General features: G+C 43.8%; 1 protein-coding gene across 2 annotated transcripts; it reads left to right on the top strand.

Annotated features, from left to right (window-relative positions):
* Nucleotides 1–351: 351 nt before the first annotated feature.
* PNRC2 (proline rich nuclear receptor coactivator 2) lies at nt 352–27,836 on the top strand. 2 transcript variants are annotated; one of them, XM_085895765.1, is made up of 4 exons: nt 385–584; nt 2,311–2,451; nt 14,133–14,306; nt 21,812–27,836. In XM_085895765.1, the coding sequence occupies exons 3-4, from the start codon at nt 14,133–14,135 to the stop codon at nt 22,085–22,087; spliced, it is 450 nt and encodes a 149-aa protein (XP_085751891.1). In that variant the 5' UTR covers nt 385–584; nt 2,311–2,451; the 3' UTR covers nt 22,088–27,836. The 2 variants fall into 2 exon arrangements, with proteins under 2 accessions (XP_085751890.1, XP_085751891.1); XM_085895764.1 differs by lacking the exon at nt 2,311–2,451 and having other exon boundaries at nt 352–584.
* Nucleotides 27,837–27,992: the final 156 nt, after the last annotated feature.

The raw sequence follows: 27,992 nt of genomic DNA, 5'->3' as shown, positions 1-27,992 counted from the left end.
TCCAATCTTTTCAGCTTTCTAACTCTTTAAGTCTTTTCACCTTTCCAGCTTTCCAACTCTTGTCAGCTTTCCAACTCTGGAAAGGTGAAAAGAGTTGGAAAGGTGAAAATAATTCGGCTTTGGTTCAGGTCTGGATGCGGATCTCGCTTTTAGCTGCAACCCTTAACTGTTAAAAAAAATGGTTTCAGACAGAAAACGAAAAAAAAATTCAAGAAATAGTTTCTCTGAGCAATTGACAACATCTGGCGGATCTTGTTTTGGCAATTTGAGGGGCGGGGATAAAAGGAAGACGAGTGGGCGGGGCGTCTGACGAGCGAATCGAGCTCCGAATGGGCGTGGCTTCCAAAGAACGAATTGGAACTCTTGAATGGGCGGAGCTACGGATCGGGGAGTTTTACGTCACGAGTTTCCGGGTTCTTTGTGATCGCCATTTGGTGGTTGGTGTTGTTGACTGCTTTGACCGCTCGCTGTATTGAGTTTGCGCTTCAGAACGAGCATTGTGCGGGTCGCATTGCTCAGCCGACTGGACGCGAACGTCGATCGATGTGATACAGTGTGCGGTGGATTTTGGTTTTATTCACTTGGTACGTGTGGACGTGTTATATATTTATTTTGTTTTTTCCTGTTGGATGATGAGGAAATGAAGCTTTCTATTGGTCGAGTTATCATCCACCACTGTTGATGTTTGGTTGTAGTTATTGTTTGTGTTGTTTAGTGATGAGTTACTGATAAAACACTCGGTTCGGCCCAAACCAATCGATAAACAAGATGGAATTTCCCTTTGGTTCTTGTTTCGCCTTGACGCAGTTTGGGTGTCGCGGCTTCTCAATCGGATCGGTTTGGGTTTATGGCTTTGATTGGGGCCGGTGAAGTTATGGATGCTGTGTGTGTGAGGGCGCGTTGGACCGTACAAAGGGGGACAACATAAACCTCTTCGCAACCTTGTTACTGTGGGGGTGACAAGCCATCTCTCTTTAGATGTGGAGGGGGGGGGTTAAACTAGTCTCGACCTTGTTACTATGGTCTTAAATGGGGGTGACGAGCCATCCCCCCTTGGATGTGGAGGGGGGGGGTTAAACTAGTCTCGACCTTGTTACTATGGTCTTAAATGGGGGTGACGAGCCATCTCTCTTTAGATGTGGAGGGGGGGGGGGTTAAACTAGTCTCGACCTTTTTACTATGGTCTTAAATGGGGGTGACGAGCCACCCCCCCCTTGGATGTGGAGAGGGGGGGGAGGATTAAACTCATCTCGACCTTGTGACTATGGTCTTAAATGGGGGTGACAAGCCATCCCCCCTTGGATGTGGAGAGGAGGAGGATTAAACTCGTCTCGACCTTGTTACTATGGTCTTAAATGGGGTGACAAGCCATCACCTCTTCGTTGGGGGGGCGGGAGGGGGGTGGTAGTACCCTCCAGCTTATTTAACAATGACAGTTTTCCTCAGAAATGTTTAGTTGTCTGTTGAATTCACGAAATGTCCTGTTTATCATGATTACAGTGAAATGTTTCCTTGTGATCAGAGTTTTATCTCCTTGTTTTAACCAGACACAGCGGTGTGATGGTTATCACGTGTGCTCTGAGCCTGGGAGGTCAGGAATTCAAACCTGGCCGAGTCATACCAAAGACTTCAACAATGGGTCAAACGTGCTGCTTCGTTGCTTGGTGGATAGTATTTAAAAAGGATAGAGAATGGACATAAACAACCGAAGCATGGCACACATTGTGCAGGATTGATGGGTCGAGTGTCCTCCTCATACATTGAAGTTCCTTGTAAGGGAACTTGTATTAATGAATATCCTCACGTTTCTTTAAATAATCACTAAACACATCAGTAATCATGTCAACATTTAACTACGTATGGTATACTGTGCTGTTTAAATTGCACAAGTTTGTGTTGATGCTCCCTTTTTTCAACCTTCTCGATTCGATAAATAATTTTATGGGTATCCTGTTTAGTTGTATTTGTATTTGTATATATATATATATATATATATATATATATATATATATATATATATATATATATATATATATATATATATTATGAACGTGACAATTCAATTAATGAAGATGTGCCGATGATGGGAGGTCAAATCAAACGCTGAAATTCAAATAGTTCCAGTGACGTCATTCCGATTACCCAATCTGCCAAAGCCGGCAATCTCTCACCTTGTACTGCTTACCTGTTTGTAAGTGGTTACCTTTGCTGTTGGAAAACAGTGTGAAAATATTTGGAAGAAAAACACTTGAGACCTTCAGATAATTTAGTGCATGTTATTGATGTTCAGGCTTTGTTTTATTCTTTCAGGATCTCATTGTCGTCCTGCTGACGGTGAATCGGGGGTGTGTTTATTTACCAAGCGGCTAGCCCACGCTTGCCAGGCCAGCCGTTCCTTATCAACGGTTTTCAAATGGAGTGCTTGCTTGAGTGCATAAGCCACTGAACTTGGTAACTGAACATGCCCCAGATTCATTAAATTTCAAAGTGTTTGCAATTCTAAATTTTTCTTGCTATGGTGTTGTGTAATCATTGTTAAAGGGTTGACTTCATAGCGGTGGAGAACTTTTGAAGGTTTCATTTGTGAAAGATGTGATTACATGTTCCAGGAAGTGATGCCTTCCAAATCGCAGCTCTTGCACAACATATTGTTACGGATTCGCGCCCGCCGGCGTGCTGACGGCCACGTAACTCGAATCGCGGCACGTCGCCCACCGGACGGACAATCCAGTCGTGACCCTCTCGGACTAACGCCGGGAACCAGTCACGGGTGGACCTTTCGGTCTCACCGCGATCGAGCCAATCAGCCCCCGCGTGGGATAGGGTTGCTCGCCAAATTCGACCTACCTAAGTACCCACACGGAGGGTAGACCGGGCGATCGCACCTCGCCGCAGGTCGACTTCGGACACGGGCCACTTAAGCGACCCGTTCCGTACTATCGGGATAACCGAACGGTGTTATCGTCGGCCTCGACGGTTCGATTAATTATCGGGCGTATTCAGCCTACCACCAACCCTTTACGTGAAGCAAGATGAGGATTCAATGAAAGAAATGACGAAGCGAAGCAGGAAACAGTTCAACACAAAGCACATTTATTCGCGATGAACGGAAAGCACACATATTCAATTCCACCAAAAGCACATAGAAAAGGAAAACACAATGCAATTTACACAAAAAGCAAATGCGACAATGCAGATCTAATACCGATTATGCGAGCACACGGCAACACTTATACAATTTTACTTCACAGACGGCGCTGACAACACATACCCAAAACCAAGGAAAAGAACACCCTCAAAGATGAGGCGGGCCTGAGGCCGAGACCGGGTCGGGCCTACCCATCTGGTGATGAGACGCGGAGCGGCGATGGTGCCTCAACTCCGCGGGCCTCGCGGGCATTGTCTGGTAGGGCGTGGGAAAGGGGCCCCCTTGGTCGCACTATCTCAGCGCGGGGGGAAACAGGAGGGGGTTGCTGATGCTCGGGGTATAGAGGATTTCCACTCTGCCTCGAGTCCCGCGACGAGCGTCTCCACCTCGGCCAGGTCGCGCCGTCGGCCTCCCTGGTGTGCAGCTCCCTGCACGACGCGAGCACCCCCTCGTCTGCCCTCGCCGCCTCTCCACAGCTCCGTCCCCTCCGTTCCGACTCCAACGCACACGACGACGACGACGACCAACAACCACGACTTCTTCTTCTTCTTCCCAACTCCACCGCCCGCGAAGTCTTAACTCTTATCCCTTGACTGACGAACGCGGTCGCTTATATAAGCCCCGTGGCTTCGCTCTCTCATCTTTGACCCCCTCCCTTCGACCTTTCACCTCGCTCCCCATTGGCCCGAGAAAAAGTGGGCGTGAATGCTTTTTGATCCATAAATTTGCATATATCGATCGCCCTCCAACGCCCTGGGGGCGGGGCCAAATCGCCCCTCGCTCACTGATTGGACGGAACAAAAGTGGGCGTGTGTCGTTTTTGATCCGTTTTTGAAGTGGAAAATCCGTGGTTTTGTACACGCTGTTCGGCGCGCGCCCTGCACGAGTCCAACACCGGTACCCACAAGCGGCGCAAGAACGGTGGCGATGCGACGGTTGCGAGGTGTGACGGGAAGGTCGTGGCGGTTGTGGTGAAGCGGCGTTGTGGTTGGTGGTTGATGTTGTGACTGGTGGTGGTAACAATGGCGATTGGTCCAAAATAAAGATAGTAAAAGAAAAACGGCTATCCTGAAGAGTCGCAGCACGCATGAATAACATTTATTCCCACTAGACAATGGGTTTGGGCCTAACTACACATGTACTTACCGAGATATCTCACCTAAGGGACCTGAATGGTGGTTTGCGAATTTGGTAACCACAACAATATTTAATAGCAGCGGGAGCCCATGGTAAAAATACCATGACAGACCAAAAAAATGTGAGGTTCAATAAGGAATGTCTTGAGTTGTATTCATGTGAGGCGAAAAGCAAAGGGAGTAAAATCCGTTTAAGAACTTATTGATTTGTTCAAAAATTTGATTGGGTAAACTTACCATGGATTTATATATAAATACATATATAACTTGAAGATGATTTTAGGTTGAGGAATGACGTACATGCTGTCCATGGTCTTTTATTAGCTTACAACCAAATCACGAGTTACATTGATGTATTTTTATTGATATGTTTTGCATTTTGTCTCACAATATGAGACTTTCAAAATGATGTATTGATGCTAAATGAGAGTCTGTTTACATTGACCCAGTTCTACTTACCGAGCACTCTAAAGTCTAAGTAGTCGAGATGCAAAACAGCCATTTCAGGGCAAAGCGTGCTTTCGCGTCTTTATGAAGTTTTTATTTTTTATTTTTATTTTTATTTTTTGGTTGATTCTTCATCTCTGAGCTATCCTGAATCAGAACCAGCCAGGAGCCAGACTCTCACCCTTGAGAATTTTTTTTTTTCGAGGAAAAAAACAAAATGGCGGCCACCGAATTTCAATAAATTCTGTTTTGGGCTATATTCACTTCTAATGTGTCTACTACGATGTTTCATGCGACAGACAAGGTAAACGTTGATGATTCTCAAGATTGGATGACAACAGATGGCAGAATTTGAATCTGGATGGCCAACAAGCTTCAATAAGACACTAACCAAGAAAGTGACGCTGAGGACTTTGACCAAAAAGAGCATCAAGCTGGATGGAAGGCCAGTATATGATACCGAATTGATCTACACCCGAGTCATATGTCTCCAACAATACAGGGATATTGATATTGTTAAGGATTCAGCGGTTGCGGGATTCGGACGATGGCGTCAATCACCGTCCGTAACTAATTTGGGTTTTCACACCCTACTCTCGACAGCCAAATGTTACAGATTCGGCGCCACCACCGTCTCCGGGGTTATAACGCTGGCTGGTTCGGCACAGGCCTCGGGTCATGTGTCTCAAATCGTGATACCAACGTACCCCGAGACCTTACCAGTAGGGGAAATAGACCCCGGTCACAGACTGGTTTTGTCAGAGACCGAGTGAATTCTGCCAGTCTGTAACCATTTTGGTTTTTATATCCAAATCGAGCGGATCGTTCCTTGGCAGGGCATGAATTAATTCAAAGCGGCAACCTCACACGAATCAGCCAGATTTATTGGGGACACGTCGGGGAAACGCAACACAAGCAAAGCATTAACGACAGTTATAATTAATCTATAACCCGTTCTTAAATAGGGAGCTACGGGTTTCGAAGGGGACCCTAACGAGATAAACCTTAAACAGCATGCAGACAATACATGGACACCATGCTTAAAATACAGAGTACTTGGTGATGTTTCATGGATGAGAGGAAAGTGTCAAAAGCACGAATGTGGCTCGCAACAAGCCGATGTTAACGGATTCGAGCACCCAGGCTCAAACGCGCCGCGTGGCAAAATGGCGCTCGTCCATGTTCTTCTCCCAGCACTGCTTGCGCACGCAGCCTCAGCGCGTTCTGACCCTGCGTAATGTCGACGGCACAAGACCATCAGATCGATGGTGGGTTTCAGCTGGTTTCTCACAAGGTCCAGTATACAAGTCTAGGCCTGGCCTGTTCACCAGGTTAGGCCAAATCGGGCTGCAGGCGGATCGACAAACGTATCGAGCCGTGAGGTGAGTAACGACAGAGGCTCTGTGGTTAGACGCAGGTTAAACCTGTAGATCACCTCATAAAGTCGATCGCCGACTTACACATCAGCCAGTTCCTCTCGACGCAGATTGCAGCCTCCCACTAGGCGTTTCTTTACAGCAGAAATCCTCACTCGACACTCAGGCTCAGTTACTCCCTCGGCAGATGGCAGACTCGATCCTCAGGTTCAGGCCGTTCTTCTCTTACAGATCGCCGACCACACGCACCGCGAGTTTCTCCTCCAGCCGATGGCAGACAGACCTCTTGTAGTGCCTCCTACTGCCGATCACCTGACTCGACACTCGTCGTTTCTCTGTTGCCTTCTCGGTGTTTGTTCGGGTTCAGTTTCTCTCCCGGCAGATCTACCACTGCCTTTCCTTTCACTCGCTCGCCTAGAAGCCCACTAGCTCCTCCCTTCAGTTTCACTTCCTTCTCTCGCAGGACTTGAATTTTCAAAATCGGACGGGGCTGATAAATCGGCCTCGTCATGTGGGGTGAGGGGGCTGATTTTTGCCCACGGGGGCTGATTTTTAAATTTCTTCAAAATCTTGTGAATTCGTTTTTATCCCCCGCCGCGTGGCGGAAGTGGGATATTGTTGTCACCCGGGTCATCTGTCCGGCTGGCTGGGCGTCAACATTTATAGCTGTGAGCGCGATAACTCATAAACTGTTGGCCATATCGATTTGAATTTGAGTCACACATGTACCACCTGAAAAGGAAGAACTCTATTGATTTTGGCCGTGGCCAGATCCAAGATGGCCGACTGGGGTGGCCATCTTGAAAAAGTTTTTTGTAATAAATGGAAAACCGCTTATCTAATTTTAAATTATTTTTGGTTACTACGTTGCTCACCCCTGGGGAACTTTTTCGAGATGATGACCAAATGGTGTCTTGTTTCCAATTCACCTCCCTCATTATCTGGAATATGTATGACCTTTTTCATTCAATGGCAGGGGATTCCCCATCTCTGATGGTATATTTGTAAATTGTTTTAACATGTGGTCCAAATTAACCAATGTCCGTACAAACTGAACTCCCAAAGAATCTGAATAAACTGAGCCTAATCCTAACTATGTAATTTCAAAATGTACCTTAAACTGCCCTTCTTGGGGCCAAACACAAAGTTCTGAGAAACAGAACTTGCTGCTCAAGCACAGTACTTCCCACAATCCTTTTCATTAAAAAGTATTAGAACTAAGTTGTCTTTGTTGTTGTGAATTATTACCTGTAATGACAAATGTTCTGACAATTTGCATGAACTAGTACGTGCCCGTAAAAATAAATAAATAAATAAATATTCAAACCGCGAGCAACAAACAACCACACAGGCCGTTTCTTTGCTCTCGCGTGCCCCTACCATGTGGTTCGCATATTGTTCACAGTTACGATTATTCGCAATTTAGTTTTAATACCCATTTATTCAATTAGCGCCAACGTATTTTACCTTTTCGCAATGTCGTGGCAAGGAAAAACAAAAAGAGAAGAGAAGAGAGAGAGAGAGAAAAAAAATTACTTCCTGGTTCGGAGCATACCAGCACTGATGTTACCGAAATTTATGCACCGTCTAATATGAAAACGATCATAACCTGGGGCATTGTGTTTATCTATAAATGCGCATAAGAAATCGAGAAATTATGAGACTACACGAAGTCATCACTATCCGGAAGCCCGTACGTTGTAACCCGTAATGGCGAACGCGGCTGAGCTTCCCTTCCCCATCGGCCACGCCCACGCAACAACGTGTCCTGTCATTGGTTTGGTAAATAAATGGCCATAACTTGGGAGGCACTTGTCCGATTAATATCAAACGTTGAAAAGGCACATCCTCAGGACCCCAGCAATATACCTGGCAAGTTTCAATGAGATCGGACCAGTGGTTGTCGAGAAACAGCGGACACACACACACATTGCTGGAATTATAGATAGATGATGTGCCGGTACAATACATTACATGTATGCCATTGAACTGGGACCATTCAAGTATTACGTACACAAGTCCAACCCATTTCTCCCCCTGGACAAGCCCACTGTGTTCAACATATACATGGCGATAAATCTTGACTTTTCACTGCCATTACCTTGTCATGTAGGTTGTACTTGAATGTCCACACCTGGATCCACCAGTAACATAGTAATAATGTCAAAAGATTTATTCTCGTAACAAATTTAAAACTTTTTTCGCTGCAAAGCTGAATGACCAAAAAAAAAGTCTGAACAGTCGCAAATTTAATGAGTTTATTGATGCATTTCTGTCTCAACAAAACTAATTTATCTGCAAGTATCTCTCTCTCTCTCCAGCCCAATAACATAACAGATACATGTGTTCAGTACATTCTGCCAAATACTAATTAACTTTAGTAGGTTTAGTATTGATGTAAATGTTCAGGCAGAAACCCCCAAAAGTCACTATCATCAGACTCATCAGATAATTGTGAAAGAGATTCATTCCCTGAGCTACCTCAAGATAAGTCCAACACAACAGTATTCTCATTTGTGGAGATGGCTTCAACCATGTCATTGTCCGTTTCTCGCGTCCAAAAGGAGACCAATGGTGTTGAACAAAGGTGTTTTGTTTTGCCATACAGGTAATCTTAGCTTTTTTTCTGCTTTTTTTTTTCACAGCTTAATTTTACGGGGCCGATAAAAAGACCCCCTGAAAAATCGACTACCAGGTCAATCACGGGGGCGAGGCCGATCGGCCCCGTCAAAATGCAAGCCATGAGCCACTCCCCCTCAGCCAACTGGGTGGGGCCTCGTCCGGAGAGGGGAAGGAAGAAGAACCTCGGTACACCACCACCGCACGAACAATGAACATGCCTGCGACAGCTCCCGACACACTGTAACGTCCAATTACTGAACAACCTGGCTAAACATGCATTTTATGGGGGATCTGGGCTAATCCTATATTTAATAACACACTAAGGGCCATTTCCGCAACAATATCAAGGATGTCCTCTCTTACTAAGTGTCCCCTGTCCCAGCCTCCTTGTTTGATGAGAGCGGTGCGATGTGGGCTAAGTCGAAAGCAACCCTGAAGACGAAACTCCAAGTCGAATCCAAGGTGTTCCAGACGCTGTCATCATCGATGTCATTTCTGTCATTTCTGCCCCCTGTGCCGTCATTTTTGCCATTTGTGCCGTCATTTCTGCCCTCTGTGTCACGAATTGATTTTCCATTTGTGCCGTCATTTCTGCCATTTGTGTCCCCTGTGCCGTCATGTCTGCCCTCTGTGTCACAAATTGATTTTCCATTTGTGCCGTCATTTCTGCCCTCTGTGTCGCGAATTTATTTTCCATTTGTGCCGTCATTTCTGCCATTTTTGGCCCCTGTGCTGTAATTGCACTCATTAAACGTTCCAACATTGTCCAGATCGTCATCGTGCCGGTTTCCGGCGCTGCCGGCTCCGTTACGGGCGATGAAGCACGGTCCACGCTTGGAATGGGGGAGGTTCCAACCCTGCCCCCGTCTCTCCCCTCTTCCCCCGACTCGCTGCCAGACACGTGGCCTTCCTCCTCAAACATCTGCACATCCGCCATGGTGCAGAAGTCTCGTTTGCCGCCAATTAATCTAAATTTGAAAAATCCCGCCAAAAGTTTCCCGCGCTCGCGCGCGCTTTTCTGTAGTAATTTTAGATTCCAATTCGTGGCGAAATTTTAATCCTGGTATATAATTTAGAGGGGTTCGAACATCCAACACCCTGACACCAATGTGACGTCCACGGGACTTGAACAGTCCCGCCAACGTAGAATGAGCCGAAACGATGGAGGCGGTTTATTTGTTTATAACCCAAACATGGCGGTTCTAATCGCTCTACCGCAAACGGGACGAGGAAGGTGGCACGAGTCACTTTTCACTGAGTTGATGATGTTTATTTGTTTTTATTATTACCAGAAATAACAAGACTCGGCAAGAAGAGGGATCCGGGGCGATTCGACGGGATGGTGTGGGATCGGGCGTGGGGAAAAACAGACAATTCCAATGAATATAGAGATCTCAAACCTTCTAAGGCGCCAAGCACACGCACACGCACACGCACACGCACACGCGCACGCACGCACACACAAACACACAAAACGTAGCTATTTCTGGTGGTCAGGCTGGACCGTGGTGTGGACGCAACTGTCCCTGGATCAGCGTCGGACGAGCCGGCCTTGCTCTCGTCAGGGCGGCAGGAGAAACCGTGGTGCTGTCGACCTCCTGGTCTTGGCCCAAGTCCGCTCACAGCCGCCAGGGAACCAGCTCCGGCGCCAAGCCGCGAGCAGGAGAGGGAGGCAGGTCCGCCCGCCGTTCGACCCCGTACTCCGAGTCAGCAGAACCCCAGAGCCAACCAAGGTGAGGCACGAGGCTCAGCAAGGCTCCAAGACACGATCAAGAACACGATCGATTCAGCACAACAACAAGGACGCTCTCTCTGCCGCCACAGGGAACCACACCAAAAAAACACGATCTTTTGGTTGTAATCTTCTTCCTCTTCCTTTTCGACCCCGAACAGAACCTTTTTATCCTTCTGTCCTCGTCACTTCAATCGAGCCATTTATTGGCCCACCGCCATCGCCTTCCGCCAATCGTGATCACGGGGCGGAGCCATCCGCTGCACTGTCCTGTGACGTCACAGCCAGTCTCCAGGGACTACTAAAAGGGGTTTACGCAGACACCCTTACCCTATCCCGTGTCCCTATCTAATTACGTGACAATTATCATTTCCCCCCTTGAAGAAATGAACATTTACTAGACAACTTATCACCACTGAATTGCTACTTATTACATCGAGATCCTGGTAAACTTGAACAGCATGGCATACCTAATTAAACATCCTAATTACCCTTTGAATGCATACCCCCCCCCCTCAAACATAACAATATTATAGTGGTGATGAAAAAAATAATAATGGTGGCAGCCTCTACAATTTTACAATTAACTGTAACATATACTCCCTCAGACCCGCTGTCATCCACGGGATTTCTGTGCGGAGCACGGGTTTCCCTGCTAGCACACTATAAATAAAGGTTGGTCGACTTACGATTGGTCAGTCGGAACCGATCGTAGTCGTAAGTCGACGACTACCTGTATGTACAATAAAATATGACTTGTGTTAATCATGCATTTAAAGAGGTGTTTGTTGATGTGAATAGGGCCTATGATAAGTGTCGAATGCATGTCATAATTCGGAATTAACTGTAGCACTATTTTTTTTGATTCTATTGCAAATGGCATTGGCCCCATGTCAATCGGCTGAACTTGAAAAATTAACGTTACGAAAAGTGTGTCGAATGCATGTCATTATTCGGAAACCGGGAAGTCGGAAGTCATTGTCTTCCATTGACTGCAGCATTATTTTTTCATTCTATTGCAAATGGCGTTGTCCCCATGTCAGTCGGCTGAACTTGAAAAATTAACGTTATGAAACCAGGTGATGACGACATAATTCGGAAACCAGAAGTCGGAAGTACAATTCTTTTACATCGGGACACTCCCGGGTACATGTTCTGTCAGAATGTGAAGTTTGGTGAGGATCAGTCCAGTACTTTTCGCGTGCATAGGTCACAGAGAAACACACACACAGACACACTTTCGACTTTATATATATAGATATACATGTCTCTTTGTGTGTCTCTCACTCACTCACTCACTCACTCACTCAATTCCCATCAGCAAAGTGACGGATTGTATTTGCTAGTATTTAATGAGAAAAGCAATAATGGTCATGGGGAGGGAATTTACAAGGAATCAATAAGAAGAAATAAATTATGCACCTAACAACAAACAGCTCCTTACCCACTACCGGTATATGGGCAAACGGTACCAAATGAACAAGCGGGAAGTTTCAATATCTATACCTTCGGGCCTGATGAAGCTCACCAGGGTAGAAAGACAACAGATAGAGGCAGACAAGACAGGAAATACCTGAACCATGGCACAGCTGGTAAAGTGTGTGTCGTGTTGCCTCTCGGACCCAGTCAGCATGCCATCCTGGTGCTTGAATGCACACAGAAAGGTGGAGGAGGAGGAGGTGTGGCTGGCTGGGAGGGGGGGGGGTGTGGTGCAGCAGGAAAGCCTGATGAGCATAGTGCAGCCTTCAGTGGCATTTGGTCTGGGAAACTCCTTCCCCCCCCCCTCCTACTCTGTGTGGGATTTTTAGTTCAGGTCACCACCCTTGGCTTCGCCCCTCCCCTTTGACTCACTCTTGGGCCGAAGCCCAGTTTGGAAATGTAGCGACCTCATGACTCGTCACTCCAACAATCCTGAGCCACGATGGAAGGCACCTATCCGTTGTTCCACCACAACTGCCGTGTCCAGGCCTAATGGACGCTTTGAAAAGAAATATATGACAGATTCCAAAGGTAAACCATCAATATATATGTCAAAAGGAATGGCAGTTTTAGAAACACACGAGGAGGGGTTTGACATCGTCTCACGACTACATAAAAGTAACGCAAATCTCATGTCACATTTAATTACTTCACGCTTATTCTAAGCACTCAATATGGAAATAGCTGCTCTATTTTACGCATTATTAACCGCTGAGTCATTTCTGCAACAATATATTGTTGCGACCGTCGGGTTGACCAGTTGCCTGGTCCGAATCCCAACCGTGTCAAAACTAGTGGTCGTGGGAGCTGGCTGATTCAATCATTCTGAGCTGGATCATGGGCCTGTCTGCCACGAAACCAAGCTCCAATGGAACCACCGAGCCGGTTGATGCGTCACGATCGGTGCCATGCGCCGCTACTATAATGGTGACCGAGTGAAATCGCTGGGCACAGGCATGATCTCGTCCTGGGTGCTAATCACCCGAACCCAATCTGCCCCTTCATGTCTTCCTGCATTACACTATGATTCATACGCAGCCATTCTCTGTAGTTTGGTGTGAATGGAGTCATGAGGGTGAGTCCATCCAAGCCAAACGACATTGAACGCACTTGTTTTATTTTTATTATCTTGCCAAAACGAAGTTTTGCAAGATATGTTAGTCAGCTTGTATGTTTTTTTGTTTTGTTTTTTGTTTGTCTGTAATCACGTATAAAAAATTCTGCAGAGCACAGTTATCATCGGAAATTTTTGTAACTTCGCATATCAGAGGCCTATAGAGGTCCCTTTCAGTGCACAAAATTTTGAAGGCCAAGGTCAAAGGTCAAGGTCACTTTGTCGCAAATCAGGGGAGTCGACGAAACCCTTATTTTTCGAGTAATTTTGATCGGATCGTCTTCAAACTTCATGGGAATATAGTTCCTGGTCTGGCGCTCAGCTGATTAATTTTTGGTGGCGATTGGCCTTGACCTTCATATGTTTTTTTTTTGTTTTTTTTTTTGGTCTGTAATCACGTATAAATCACTCTGCAGAGCATAGCTATCATTGGAAATTTTTGTAACTTCGCATATCAGAGGCCTATAGGAGGTCCCTTTCAGCGCATAAATTTTTGAAGGTCAAGGTCAAAGGTCAAGGTCACTTTGTCGCAAATCAGGGGAGTCGACGAAACCCTTATTTTTTGAGTAATTTTGATCGGATCGTCTTCAAACTTCATGGGAATATAGTTCATGGTCTGGCGCTCAGCTGATTAATTTTTGGTGGCGATTGGCCTTGACCTTCATGGTTAGTGCCTGAGGTCAAACATATTTTTGAGCCCAAGGTCAAATTTTCAAGTTTTAGGAACCATATCGTATAGTACCTCAAATTGAACACCTCGACGAGTGCTTTCTAGATATGTCAAGCTTGAGACATTATGACGTCATTTGGTGACGTTATGAGGCAAAAGCATATTTTTCATGGTTACTCTGTAGAACGATTCTCATCGGAATCTCTCGTAGGCTGATATTCCTCAAGGAGTCGCTCCTGATGGATTGCAGCTCTGTTCACCTCAGTGTGACCTTAAAGAAGTCACACGTGGTCACCTTTTGGCAAGATACGGGTCTTTTTTTTTGTGTTTGCTTGAAGGCCGCACGAGGATATTTTGATTTTGATATCTGCCTCACTCCCCCCTTTTTTTTTTTCTTTGTATTTTTAGATGACGCGGCCAGACGTTTCAAAGCAGTGTAATCCAGGAACTCAACACACTAACCCAAGCTCTGTAGCACTTTCCCAAGATATGTGGAACAGTCGGCGTCAATCTGTGCCTGCACCTTCACAGCCACTGCACAGGAATCTGGCACGGAGCAAGGCCCAACTGCGGCGAACATCGGTATGTATTTCGGGTCCAAGGTGTTCCTCTTCCCCTTCCTTTTTTTTTCCATAAGGAATGCTCATCTTCCACATTGCAATTCTTATGGAGGGAGTGCTGTTTTTGGCAGCCTGTAAGTTACTGTGTGAACTACTTGCTGAGCCATTTGCTTGAGCTATTAAGTTAGTGTGTTATTCAGAAGTGACACCCAAATGGTAATAACGGCATTTTTCAGGTGGATTTCCTGTTTAATTGTGATATTTAAAAATAAATTGACCAGACTGTGGCCTCGTGTTTGGAGTGTCCACTCTGAGTGTGGATGGTTGAACCTCGGCAGAGTGCTACCAAAGACGTGCTGCTTGGTACATGCTGTTTCCTTGCTTGGCAAAGAGCATGGACAAACGGCTATAGGTTGGCAGCCATTGCACATGCTTGGTGGGTCTATGGCCTCCTGGTTTGAAGTTCCTTGAAAGGGAACTCATTATTATATTAGCGGAGTACCCGCCTCGCAGGCGATCTTGTTCCAAGCATGCATCACATTCTTCTGACGCATACCTTTATCTGGGTGGTGTAGAGGCAACTGACAGCTCTGCATAGGCAAAAAAAACAACCCATCAAGTGACATGTAGGAAGTGAAAACATACCTACTGCTTGTATTTCAAAACACCTCACTGCACTGGAAAACATGGGGACAGGAATACTGTATTGTAAATGGTGAAGATTTGTAATACCCTCCCCCACCTGGAGGTGGTGCTACATCATACCCATTTACATATAAAATTTGCATTCTCCCTTCCCTTACCCAAGACCACTGAAAAAAAATTTTTTTTTCAACAAAACCCCTATAAATTTATTGGGGTCATGCTGATCCTATGCAGCAAGTCTGGATGTAATCAGCCCATGATTGTAGGAGTAGCAGGACAAACAAACACCCGTCTGTGAATTATCGTGAGGATCAGGAAAGAAAGAGGGAAGTGATTGTGAATTTAACATTCTATGTTTATTTGCTTTTAACATTGTTCTTAACAAACGGGGACAGGAACCATCCCGGCATGATAGGCTGAATGGTCTTCTCATGCGCCAAAGTTCCCTGTGTATATTTTGTGTTATATTAAGAAATAGGAAGGGAAAGACAGAGTTGCATGTAGTTGGAGGAGGGAGATTGAGATGTTGGGAATGGAAAGGGGGGGGGGGGAAGGGATTGATGACTTGGAGTTTGTAGGAGTTGAGTACTTGGGGTTTGGGGCAGTTTAGGAATAAAAAGAAGAAAGGGGGAGGGGATGACAGAGTTGGGTTGGGGGAGGGAGGGCAGAGAGGGGACAGAGTTTGGATTGAGTAGTTTGAGGACATTGGGTTGGGAGGGGGTTTGAGGATTTGAAGAAAGGGGGAGAGCACAGAGTTTGGGTGTGGTGGTAGGGGTCGGGGGCAGAGAGAGAGGACAGCTGGGAGGGGGGTTGAGGAATTGGGATTGTGTGTGTGTCGTTGATTGTCATTTCCATAATTCCGGCAGCGAGTGCCCCGGAAGCAGCGGGGGAAAGAGAGTAGCATCTCTATATGTGGGGGAATTGCGTGTTCAGCCTGTGGGTAGCTCAGATGGCAGAGCACTGGTACGGTTTACCAGAGGACCTGGGTTTGATTCCTGATCTGGGTATGTAATTTTTCCCACATGTACATCTCATCTTTTTTTTCCTGTTCATTTATAATTGCATTATTATATTAATCTGTATTGTAGAGAGATAGAGATATTGAGATTGGTTGTGGGCCTGTGGAAATCTGCATTATCATGATGAATGCAAATTTGATCCAACCAGCTTTTGCCTGATCGTTGAGTAATCTCTCAAAGTAAAGCATGTTCAATATGCAGTGCTGGCCATGGGGTGATAACGCACCCTTGCAATACGTTTGGGCTCGTGTTCAAATTTGTGTGAATAATTTTTTGACACTTTGTCAATGTAAAATGTTTGACCTACACAGGGGTATCTTCATTATGTCATTGTCCAGCGTTTTGGTGTACTAAGTTTACTTGAATGTAATCTGGAGTTGGTCCATGTCAATTGCAAAAAAAATTCACAGCAAGTTTTTGACATTCATATGAAAATCTTAAAGGGTCAGGTGACAGGTAGTGAATGAGTTGGCATCACGAGAAAAACTTGCAGAACACCACGTGACTTGAACTGAACCAAGTGCCTGTGCACGGTTCAAACGTGCTTGATCCACGGTCTTGAACATATCAATGCCGAAGCTCTGTCTTGTCATTCTGTACATGCCAAAATTATTGAAACATTGGATGTACTCTGGACATACATTGCTGTGTAACACACTTTCATGGTAAGGCGGTATTGTTAAGAGTGGGGAATGGCTGCTGATCAGAGCATATCGTTGCAGCCCATGTAATATCGGTTGAATTGGTTCACGAAAAAAATAAGTGACCACTATATTCGTTATTGGTGTATGTATGTATGTCTGTCTGTCCCGAGCATAGCTCCGTGGGTTTTGATCCGATCCTGATAAAATTTTGGTGGGAAGTTTATATCATGATCTAGTTGTGTTTTCCTGAGAATGGGCGTGGTGCGCCCATTATGGGCGGAGCCACGCCCAAAAAAACATGTGTTGTTCGGGGGTCGCCGATTTCAATTTGCATCTTCTCCTTGGGGTTTTGTCAAATCTGACTGGGGTTTCGGTATTTGGTTAGCCTAATGGCACCTGCATAGCCCCACGGAGCTCGATTTTTTTTTTTTTTTTCCATTTTCGTCTCAAGGTCACGAACTTAGAAAATTGTGAATTTTTACATAAAAATCCATCTTCTCCGAGTGGTTTGTCGAATCTGGCTGGGGTTTTGGTATTTGGTTAGTCCAATGGCACCTGCATAGCCCCACAGAGTTCGTTTTTTTTTTTATTTTTTTTTTCATTTTCGTCTCAAGGTCAAGGTCACGAACTTAGAAAATTGCGAATTTTGACATAAAAATCATACGACTGCTCAAACTTTGAGAGCTCGGATGACAATATTTTTTATGCATAATCTTGAGGTCATTCCCCACCTAAAGTCTTGAAACCATTTTGCTCTATCTCCAACACCTTGCCCGTGGCGCCCCCTTCAAGTTTGTTTTTACGCTGATTTCATCAAAGTATGGATAATCCGAGGAGTGCGAAATGACGTTGTATTGTTCCTGGAATGTTCCAGAGGAAGTTTTGCACCAAAGTTCATAATCCTTGACCTTTGACCTTTAAAGTTCACAAAGGTCAAATTTTCAAAGTTGTGGGAATCGAACTGGGTTTTCGACCTTCTTCGACGAACTAACTCCATTAAGCTATAGCACGTATCCTGTTTCCTTATTTTAATGTCCACAACATTGTTTTGTGACCTTTAAAAGTTATGCAAAGGTCAAATTTTGAAAGTTGTTGAACGAAACTGGGTTTTCGACATTTTGCAGCTAATAATCTGTCATTCGTACCACATCATGTTGATCATTTTTTTAACTTGGTCAAAAATTATCACATTGTCTCATCCTTGACTTCTGAAACAATCTACATCGTCAAATACCGCTCGTGAACCATCGTCGTCTTCAGACTTGTCCTGTATATTATGAATACACCCCCAAGCATACAAGATACAAGAAGGTTCCCAGAGCGAGCCATGTCATTAATTATATTCGTAGATTAGATTTCCCTCCCTGTGTTTAGGGGTTTGAGGGATACATGCATTGAGTGGGTTTAACGAGGACCATTCTAGGTTTCGTCAAAAACGAAAATCTGACGGCGCTCACTTACACTTCCTCACTCATCGGCGGTCTGTCGGTGACTGACAGCTTCTGCAGGCGGGAAAATATTCATGCATACGGATTAGGATCGCCTACATATGTGCACCAAACCACGCCTCCCTAGGTTCATTTGTTTACGCACGAAAAATTAAGGTTGGATACTTTTTGAACACACCTCGTGTGTGTATATGTGTATATATATATATATATATATATATATATATATATATATATATATATATATATATATATATATATATTGGGTGGTGGCTGGACTACCGTTATTCTCAGGTTTTCCGTCTGTCTGTATGTAATGGACAGCTCTGGAGGCCAGAGGAGTCGACCGGTTTTGATGAAACTTGACTGGAAGGTTCACACCAGGATATAGTTGTATTTTTGAGCACCGTTGCTATGGACGCCACCGTTGCCCAGCCCAACCCAATTAAATTCTATACTACCTTCTTCAAATGAAGGTTCCAACAAACGTTATGAAATTTAACAATTACTTGTATGACTGAGACAGATTTCAATTTCACCCACATATGACAGACTTTGAAATTTTTTTCAAATCCGAAAAATTTTTTTTTCGAAAATGAAAAATCGACTTCCGCACTTTTATGCGCACTATAATCAACCTGTCAAAAATTTTCAGCCCGATCCGTCAAAAACTGTATGACTAGTATGCAATTATGTCGCGACCACCCATGTCGCCTTCCGGCTTGTGTGTGTGTATATATATATATATATATATATATATATATATATATATATATATATATATATATATATATATATATATATATATATATATATATACAGACACACACACAAATACGAATAAAAGGGTGTGTGTGTCCTCCATAACTCCAAAAGTATAAAACCTAGCTGCCTGAAACTTTGCATCCATACAAAGAAAACTCCAAGAAAGTGCAAGAGTGAAAATTGTTGGTTTGGGTTAATCAAAACACCCCTTTTGAAGATAATTTATGGGGTGTTCATCACGAAAAACCAAAATAGCCTTACTAAGATGGTGACACGCCATCTTGGTCAGCCCTCTGTGCTTGCTGAAGTCTTCAGCTGCCATTTTGTTCGTCCGATTCAAACATGCCTCGATTTGGGAACACTATCTACTCTCACGGACCAATTAAAGTATAGTCGAAATATTATGTCGGATTTGAGAATCGGATCCGCTGAACAAAATAAGTATCGAAATCAAGAGTGAAATCCGAAAATGGAAACAAATTGGTGATTATTTTTATTTTTAAATGCCTTTGTGTATTTATTTATTTAAGCAAAGCATTAAACTTAACTTTTTCTGTTGTTCATACAATTAATTATATTGAGTGAAGAAAAAATTATGGAATGTGCAGAAAGTGTAAATTAATTTAGTGAAATGCCGTGCTTCATAACCTGCTTTTACCATACTGTGTTTGCTATCCTTTTACCATACCATACCATACTAACAGCTATCCATGACGGCACAATCCACAAGGGATCTTTTTGGGGAATTACATACACAGTTTGCTGTTTCCGTTTTGGGCGATTTTGAACATTACAAAATATTAATATAAATATACTATTATAGTTCCGCCAATATATTGATAGTCGGTAATTTCTGCAAGTAAAGATAATTTTTTTTTTTAATGCTGCAAGTGAAGAGGCTTCTTTTTTTTTTTCTATTTTTTGCTCAACATCAGCACCAAGCTGAAGTTTATTTGCATATGTGGGTGTTTCAAAAGGTGGATCGCATCCCTCCCAGGTCTCGAAGTATCCAGTGTGTGTGTATGCATTGTCAAGGCTCGTATGTGAGCTTACACACAACGCACAGCAAGGTGGACATGAGACGAGGAGTGGGAGTGTGGGAAGGACAAAAAGTGGGGAACAGAGACATTAGATCTGTGGAAGGGAGAGGGATGGGGCGAGGAACACGTGGTGAACAAGATGGACATTACTGGGACTTTCAGGAAGGAAAGCAGGGAATATGAAGGAGGTGGGCTTGGGTGGATTCATGGGGGTAGAAATGATCAAGGATTTGGATGGGGGACGATAAGAGTTGGTTGTGCATATCTGTTTTGAAGGCCTGGAGGGAAGAATGGGATTGAATAGAGTGATGGAGTTTATTCCAAAGGTGGGAAAAAGAGGAATGAAAGCGTGAAGGTGAGCAGTGATATCGTGATTTTGATAGTTTTACCAGAAGTGGGTTGTTGGAGGACCTTGAGCGCCCTGTGGAAATATGGTGGGGACAAATCGCAGACAGAGCAGAGGGGGGGCGAGGCTGGAGAGGATACAGTCGAAGACAGAAAGACCACCGACCTGCCTGCGGTGAGAGAGTGAGGGACCCAAAGACTCGGCCTCATCACGGAAGATACCAATGATCCGAAATGCCTTGGTTTCCACAGCATGAAGCCGAGAAAGATGAAAGGCAGGAGCACCAGCCCAGAGAGGAGAGCAGTACTCCATCAGGTTGCGGACAAAAGCTTTGCACGTGGTCAGGAGCTCAGGTGGGCCAAGGATGGACTTTGCACGACGAAGGATTCTCTCCGACGGAGGAGCAACTGGCTTTGCAGGCCAGGTTGGAAATGCGGCTTTCCCAGGAAAGATCATGGCAGATAGTGAGACCCAGTGTCGTTGGTTTTTCTATCCATGTGCGGGTTTCAGAAGGTGGAACAGATCCTTTCCAGGTCTTGAAGTATCCACCGTCTCGTGCATGCGTGCATGCGCGCGCTCGCGTGCGATTGCTATCTGCAAATGCAGGTTTCAGAACGTGGAATGGAGTTCTCCCAGAGCAGGCTCAAAGTATCCACCTTCATTTTGGTAAGGGGTCACGATTCATGGACCAAGCTGTGAAGTTTTCTGTTTTCAAAGTTTTGTGCCGAGGGCTCTCTTCAGGATCCTTACTGAGCCCAGGAAGACTTCCAACTGTAGTTTGTTTGTCATGATATTCCTTGGGATGGATTTTAATATCTCTTTGAGGTTCTTCTTCATCATTCCAATGAGGTTCTTCGTCATCACTGGTGGAACTTTGGTATTCTTCAGCTTCCAGGATCTTTTCACTTCATTATCGGGGTCTTGGTATTTGGTCATTTTCTTGATTTCTGCATTGTTAGTCCAAAATCACTGGTGTTAACACCTGAATTAGCAATACTTCTCTTTTTTTTTTTTTGTACCAAGTCTGATATCTGGTCGCAATGCTTTGTTTTCGATGTTCACGCCTGACGGGATCATGAGGTCGTATGTTAGCGGTACTTCAATGCTTTCAGTGATTGCTTTTGGTTCATTTTCCCACATGTTTCACATACTGGGATAAACTTGCCTTTGACCCCAGCCAAGTTAGCACAACACTACCCTCTTCCCCCCTCCCTCCCATGTGGTGACATGTAACAAACTTAAGCTCAGTTTTCCCTGCTTAAATTACATTGAGATGACTATTACTCATCCACAGACCATGCTACACTATACAATCCTATCTTCACCATGGAATTCCTCCATCTACCCCCACAAATGTAACTATATATATATATATATATATGTAAAATAATTTGGACTGTGATTTATTTGTATCCTTGTTGAACTTATTTGCACGACTGAATGGAATGAGTTGTAAACTGGTGGTGACACGTACTCTAGGTGTGCTCGTGAAGGTTTTAGGTGGCTAACAAAAGTAATATTCCGGATGCCGTACATGTTTTAATATTACCTTAAAAAGAGAACACAACAAAACCGAGATGTTGAGCCTGACGACCGTGGTGACTTTGCACTCTCTTTCAGAATGACATTTCCACTCCACATGTCGGCCATGATGCACCCAGGCTCCTGCTTCCTTCCGGGGCATATGCCGGGGCGAGATTCAGCGATTCTCCTTCAGCACACACCCTGCCACCACCACCTCGCCACTGGGTAACGGATGGTTCCAAAGGAGATGGCAGGATCGAAAGGGGGAAAGTAAAAGGCGCCTGGACTGCAGAGAGTGATTCTGCCTGGCATGAAGATTGCTTCCAGCAGATGACCCTGGTTCTGAAAAACATACTGAAAGTCCAGGCCTGAGCAAGCAGATGCAAGCACAAGCCGTGCTGCCAACTTGCTTTGTCCCAGTTCGCAAGGACCTTTCCCATCGTGATATTTTTGAATTCGCACAATACTCACTTGCACACACATTTATTCCTTTTGTGCCTTTTTCCGTAGTTCTACATTACTTACACACACTTGCACAAACCTCACAACACCACGTTGGAAACGACACAAGGCTGGTGCTCTGCGTCTGCACTGATAATGGCTATCAGGTGAAACGGTCTGTACCCCACACGCATCCTTGGCCTTGTACTGCCCACACGTTTAACGTCGTCGCTCGGGGTGGCAGTGCGTGATCCAGGAATCACCATGGCCAAATCATTCCGTGTAACCATCTGGTAGACATTTTTTGCGTGTAAATGAATGCGATTTGCACAGGTGCAAGTAAAAATTGCATATTTTAAATTAAATACGTGGAGTTTTACAGTTTTTGGCAACATGCCATTCGAAGGCAAGTGTTTTTTGAAATACGAAAAGAGAATCCACAGCAACTTCCCTTTTTAATAGTCAGCAGATCCTCTTTTTAATTTAGAAATGGATATGCTCATTTTAGTTTAAAGCATTTATATTGTTTTATGGAAAACGTGAAGATGGTTGCAAAATATGGGCCGACAGGTTAGCTTAGATTTGAGGAACGCACAATCGCCTTTGAGCCGACTATTCTGGATTTGAATCCCGACCCAGCTATAAGCTCACAGCTTGGTGTCTCGCAGGCAGGACGAGGCATCAATGTGTGTGCCGTCCTTGCGGAAGGACGTTAAGCAGGATGACCTGTCTGCCAGCATTGGTCGTTGGGGGATGTTAAAGATCCCACGGTGTCTTTCGGTAAAAGTTGGTGAACTATCTTCGACACCCTGGCCAAATTCCAAATTCCTGCCGCCTTCAGTTGAACGTGAGACCTAACTCGCCGATTCATGAGACTTCGGCCAAAAACGTTCCTTATCCGACCCCATATAAAGATTATAATCGGAGGTCGTTGTGTTAGTCAAGTCACAAGGTCAACCTTTGGATCAGCATTGCTTGCAGTCCGAACAAAATTGAAGGTCACATGGTACTGCTTAAATGCAAATTGATTAATTACTTTTTGGGAGGGTGGGGGTCGAGTTGTTGCAATGTGTGTTGTATTAAGAGGGCTGTAAGAGTTTCCAAACGTTCATACTTGCTATGAGTGATTTGGCAAATTGTGTTGCTGGATTTGTGAGCTTAAAAGATGCTGGTACCTTGGACCAGGAAGTGTGGTAATATGGCTCCCTAAATTGGTTGGTATTTTAAATTGCCAACATCAAGATGGTCACACCACTCATCTTTGATAACTGTGCATAGGTTTCACGTCTATTCTGTTCAGTACAGGATATGTTCCTGGATTTGTCTTTTACAAATTATTTTCGTTCATTAGCTTGTTCTTCAAGTGAGAAAGTATCATTCTTTACAGTTGAATAACTAGTGTAAATGGCCAACAATGTTGTTTTCTCTCAAACTGACAATTGATTTATTTGTCTGTTTTGCATCATGAAAAAAACAATTCGAGTTAACCGATCAAGCTATTTTTAATTACCTGTGGGATCGGAGGATGTTTATTATTATTTAAGTTATCTCTGCCACAGACTGTGCCTCAAAAATGGGGGGACCCACAGTGACGTCACATTCAGAGCAGAAAAAAAAAATATATATATATTGAAAAATACGATGGAGTTAATGACGGTTTTAAAGCTTTGTCACATTGTCCACGGACATTTATTCTATCCTGCATCCGTCGTACCCCATTACTTCCTTGTACAGGATGTGCCCCAAAGCCAATCTGGAGTGTCGTGGATCGATATTGATCCAGATTTTTTTGGGGTTCTTTTTGTCCTTTTACAAGTTTTATTTTATTTTTTCCCCTCCCCCCCCCTTTCCCCCACATTGAAGATTACAAGTTCACTAGAACTAGAGGAGATATACGAAATGAAAAAAATTGTCCTTTTAAAAAAAAATCTTCCATTTTGACCCGTGATGCTAAGTCCCCACCCCCTGCGGCACGAATCGGGGGGGTCAAATAGAGAAAATCGTGATGTATTGCATGCGTCTGACACTGTTTGTTGCATCTACTAAATTTCATTTCAAAATGTGCCTGTAATCGCATTTTGGGATATTTGACCTTTTGGCCCTGCTCCAGGGGATGGGTTCAGTATATCTTGCCTCTTCGGTTTTTTTTATAATATTACACTGAGAGTTCCACTTCTTAATGGAATAATCTACTGCAAGTAACATTTTCAAACCAGAAAATAGAATTTGATGTGAATGCATTGAGGGATATACCTCCATCATCTGAAGGAGATATTGTGTTTCTTGTTTGTTTTTGTTTTTAAGGCGATAACACTCTTTTGAGAGAGGTATCCCTGGGAAAAAAATTCCCTTCCTTCCAACTTTTTTTTTTGCTTTGTATCAGGAACCAGACTTGTTTGGCCTTAGTCTAGCATGTCAAAGTACATCCACTAGGTCATGCACAACATGCATTGCAGTGAAATAAATTGAGCTTCAAGTTTTGCTCTTCCAAACCAAATAATTTAGAAGTTAGATTGTTATCCTTTGAGCCACTAGAAGAGATGATTTTTAAATTGGTGAGCAGAGGCTCTTGTTGAAAAGTGCTTTAAAAAAATTGGCTCCATATTAACCCCGATTTGAAATGCAGAATCATCTTGGAACATCGAAATCTGGATGCACATTGCTGCAAATATTCCATTGATAAGCACCTCCAATTGTAGAATGCGTTCACAGGATGGCCTAGAGATATGTACACACTCACCTCGAAGCTGTCTGGCCTGGGTTCGAATCCCGACCCAGCTATAAACTGTCAGTGCGGTCTTTCATTGGCAGGATAATTCATCAATGTGTGTGCCATCCCTCGGTCGGATGGACGTTAAGCAGGCATCCTGTCTGCCAGCATTGGTTGGTGGACGTTAAAGATCTCATGGTGTCCATTGCTTGGAGTATGTGAACTATTGCCGGCACCATGAACAAATTCCAAATTCCTGCCCTGACTTCCTGAGTCAGAGTGAACACCTAATCAGTACAGCAGCCGAAGAATTGCTTTGGCAGAACTAATGCTCCGCATCGGGGATCCCACATGATTAAGAATTGTAAAACAAATTTTGGTGGGGCTTTATCTGGAGTTTCCCTCACAGCTTTTGGGGAATTGAGAAGGGAGGGTGTGGTTTTGTGCTTGTCACATTGTCATAGAATCACCATGTATGCTCTCCAAGCAAGAACCTTTTTCAAGTAAAATTGGGATTGAGGCCACATGAGTTGGTGATTCACCAGAAACGAGGAGGGGGTCAGAGTAGGGGTGGGGGGGGGAGTAGAAGCAATGAGGGGGTTAGGGGGTTGTTTGTTTGTTTTGAAAGGCATTTTTAGGAGGATTGAAAGGGAGGTTGTAGTTATATTTGTCAGTTAGAGCTATTTTGACAACTGGGATAACTTTTTTTGTTGTTGTTGAGGGATCTCTGGAATAGGTGAAACTGTACAAATTTAAAATTGGATATTTAGTTAATGAACATTTACTAATTTCAACTTGGATGTTTAAACATGAATATATGATTGAAAAAAAAAGTACAGTATTTGCTATTTGATGTGGAAAACATTTTTTGAGAATTTGTCCCAAGTTGAACCTGATAGTCAAAGTAGTTCCAGTTGACTTTTAAAATTTTTTTGACAGGATGGCACAGAGGTGGGGTACCTTTGAGCTGTTGAGTCTGGCTTTGATTCTCAGACTCTGAACTGTCAAAATAGTGCTTCACGGGCAGAATATTCCATCACAAAATGCACTGCTCATTGGATGGAAGGTAAGCTGGCCATTCTGCCTGCGAGAATTAGTTGGTGGATGTTAAAGATCCTACGGTGTCGTTCATGAAGAGGAGGCGAGCTATCGCCGGCACCCTGAACAAATTCCAAATTCGTGCCCTAACTGGGGGATAACGAATATAGTGTTCGTTTTCTTGGACACCCTTCAACACCAGGTTACGATGCTGTCTGTGTGGTTGTTGTCTGGGCAGAGTTAAATTTTCACATTCTTTCCTGAGCTTTACATGGATCACAAATTCTGATCCAAACAAAAGCTAAGATCTTTGATAAAGTACAATGTAACAAAAGGTGAATGCAGACAAGTACACCATGATTTATTGGTACAGTCTGACTCCACACCATGTACATATTTTGGATACAAAATAGAATTTTAGCCCCATCCTGGTTTTGTTTGTTTTCCTTTTCTTCAAGGTCAATTATTTTCTGTCACTCCTCTGTGTACCTAATATGTAGATGGAATCCAATTTAAGTAGATACATTCATGTCTACCCCAGATAACTTGTAACCTGTTACAATTCCCCTCTAAACACTTTTCTTGTAGAATAAATTGAATTTTTAAAAATATATATCTAATTGCACCTGTTTAAGTTTCATAAGATATCTGTCATTCTTTCTTGCAATTTCATGATTTTTCAAATGTATGTATGTATGTAGTGGGGGGGGGGGAGGGATGGAGGAGTGGAGTGGGTGAAATTGAAATCTGTCTCAGTCATCCAAGTAATTGTTAAATTTCATAACGTTTGTTGGAACCTTCATTTGAAGAAGGTAGTATAGAATTTAATTGGGTTGGACTGGCAGGATATCTTGCTTGGGTTAGAATCCTGACCCAGCTGTTAACCGTCATCTTGGTTCGCATGTAGGGCAATGCATCAATGAGTGTGCCGGTTCTTTTGTTAAGAGTCGATTAGTTCATCGCCGGCACCCTGAACAAATTACAAATTCCTGCACAAATTGCCTTGATTTGATCAGGCCTGGGGCTTTTGTTGAGACATTTGGGCCAAAAACCTCCCCCGATTGCCCGTACAAGTTGGGGATAATTGCAGCCAGAAAGGAAGTAGATGATCTGTACATTTTATCTGCAAACACGTTATGATCCCCTGGAAAGTAGTCTATTTCGAGAAGGTAAAAATACTCTTCCCTCCATTTTTGTGCACTTGTCCCAAATTTCCCTTAACTTTGTCAAGGCTATCGTCAGAAAATTCAAATTTGTTTCAACTGAAAGCTGACCAAGGTATTTCAACCGTCTGAGGAAGCAAGGTAAAGCTGATGTTGCAGGTATTAGCCCCTTTTCCTCGTATTCCAATGAATGTCTGATGTCTGCTTTACCTTGCTTTCAACGTTTTCGCATAACATCAACTATTAATGAATGACCCTGGACACGGAATAGACTGTCTGTGGGATTAGACAATTTAAGCAATACCTTTTAGGTATGTTAACCACCAGTGGAAGCAATGCTGATGTTTTGGACATTTGTCTCTTTGTCAGAACAAAAGCTAATGTTTTCCTCTCGCTTATCTTTACCGTCCACCTTCCCAATACCCCCCCTCCCCCAACCCAAATTGATTCATTATTTTGCCCCTCTCCCTCCTCCATGCATACAATGTTGATGGTCCCTGAATGGTTTTATTATTTGTTTGTGGTACTGTATGAACATTGCAGTAGTAACAGTTGAAAAGTTATCCTTTATTTTTGGAATGTGTAAGCATGAAGTTGATGGTGGTGTAATGTGTAATTGGCATGTTCTAAGGATTGTGGAATGATGACTGGGAATCTGGTCTTAATGTGCAAGGAGTTTGTTCCGAGTTTGTGCTTACATTTCCTCAATTAAACAAATAGCTTTTATTTTAGCTCAACCTGAACCAATAAATTCTTTTTTAAAAGTTCATTCTGAGTATTGTGAGTACAATTTTCACACACCCATGTGATCTTGTAATCTGCAACCAACAAAAGGTAACATTGAGGTTTTAGAGTGAAATCGAAGACAAACATTTCCAGATTCGATAAATTATATCTACAGTCGGGTAACACGTAGCTGCAAAAA

This window comes from Eptatretus burgeri, chromosome 9, assembly GCF_056783735.1.
Source record: "Eptatretus burgeri isolate ZD-2024b chromosome 9, Ebu_testis_v1, whole genome shotgun sequence".
In the NCBI taxonomy this organism is placed as follows: domain Eukaryota; kingdom Metazoa; phylum Chordata; class Myxini; order Myxiniformes; family Myxinidae; genus Eptatretus; species Eptatretus burgeri.
This window is presented reverse-complemented; position numbering and strand designations above follow the sequence as displayed.

Excerpts from the sequence above, each read along its gene's own strand:
- PNRC2 (XM_085895764.1), top strand. The coding sequence starts at position 14,133 with ATGACGCGGCCAGACGTTTCAAAGCAGTGTAATCCAGGAACTCAACAC. Across the intron at positions 14,307-21,811 it reads CCCAACTGCGGCGAACATCG|AATGACATTTCCACTCCACA; the intron begins GTATGTATTTCG and ends ACTCTCTTTCAG.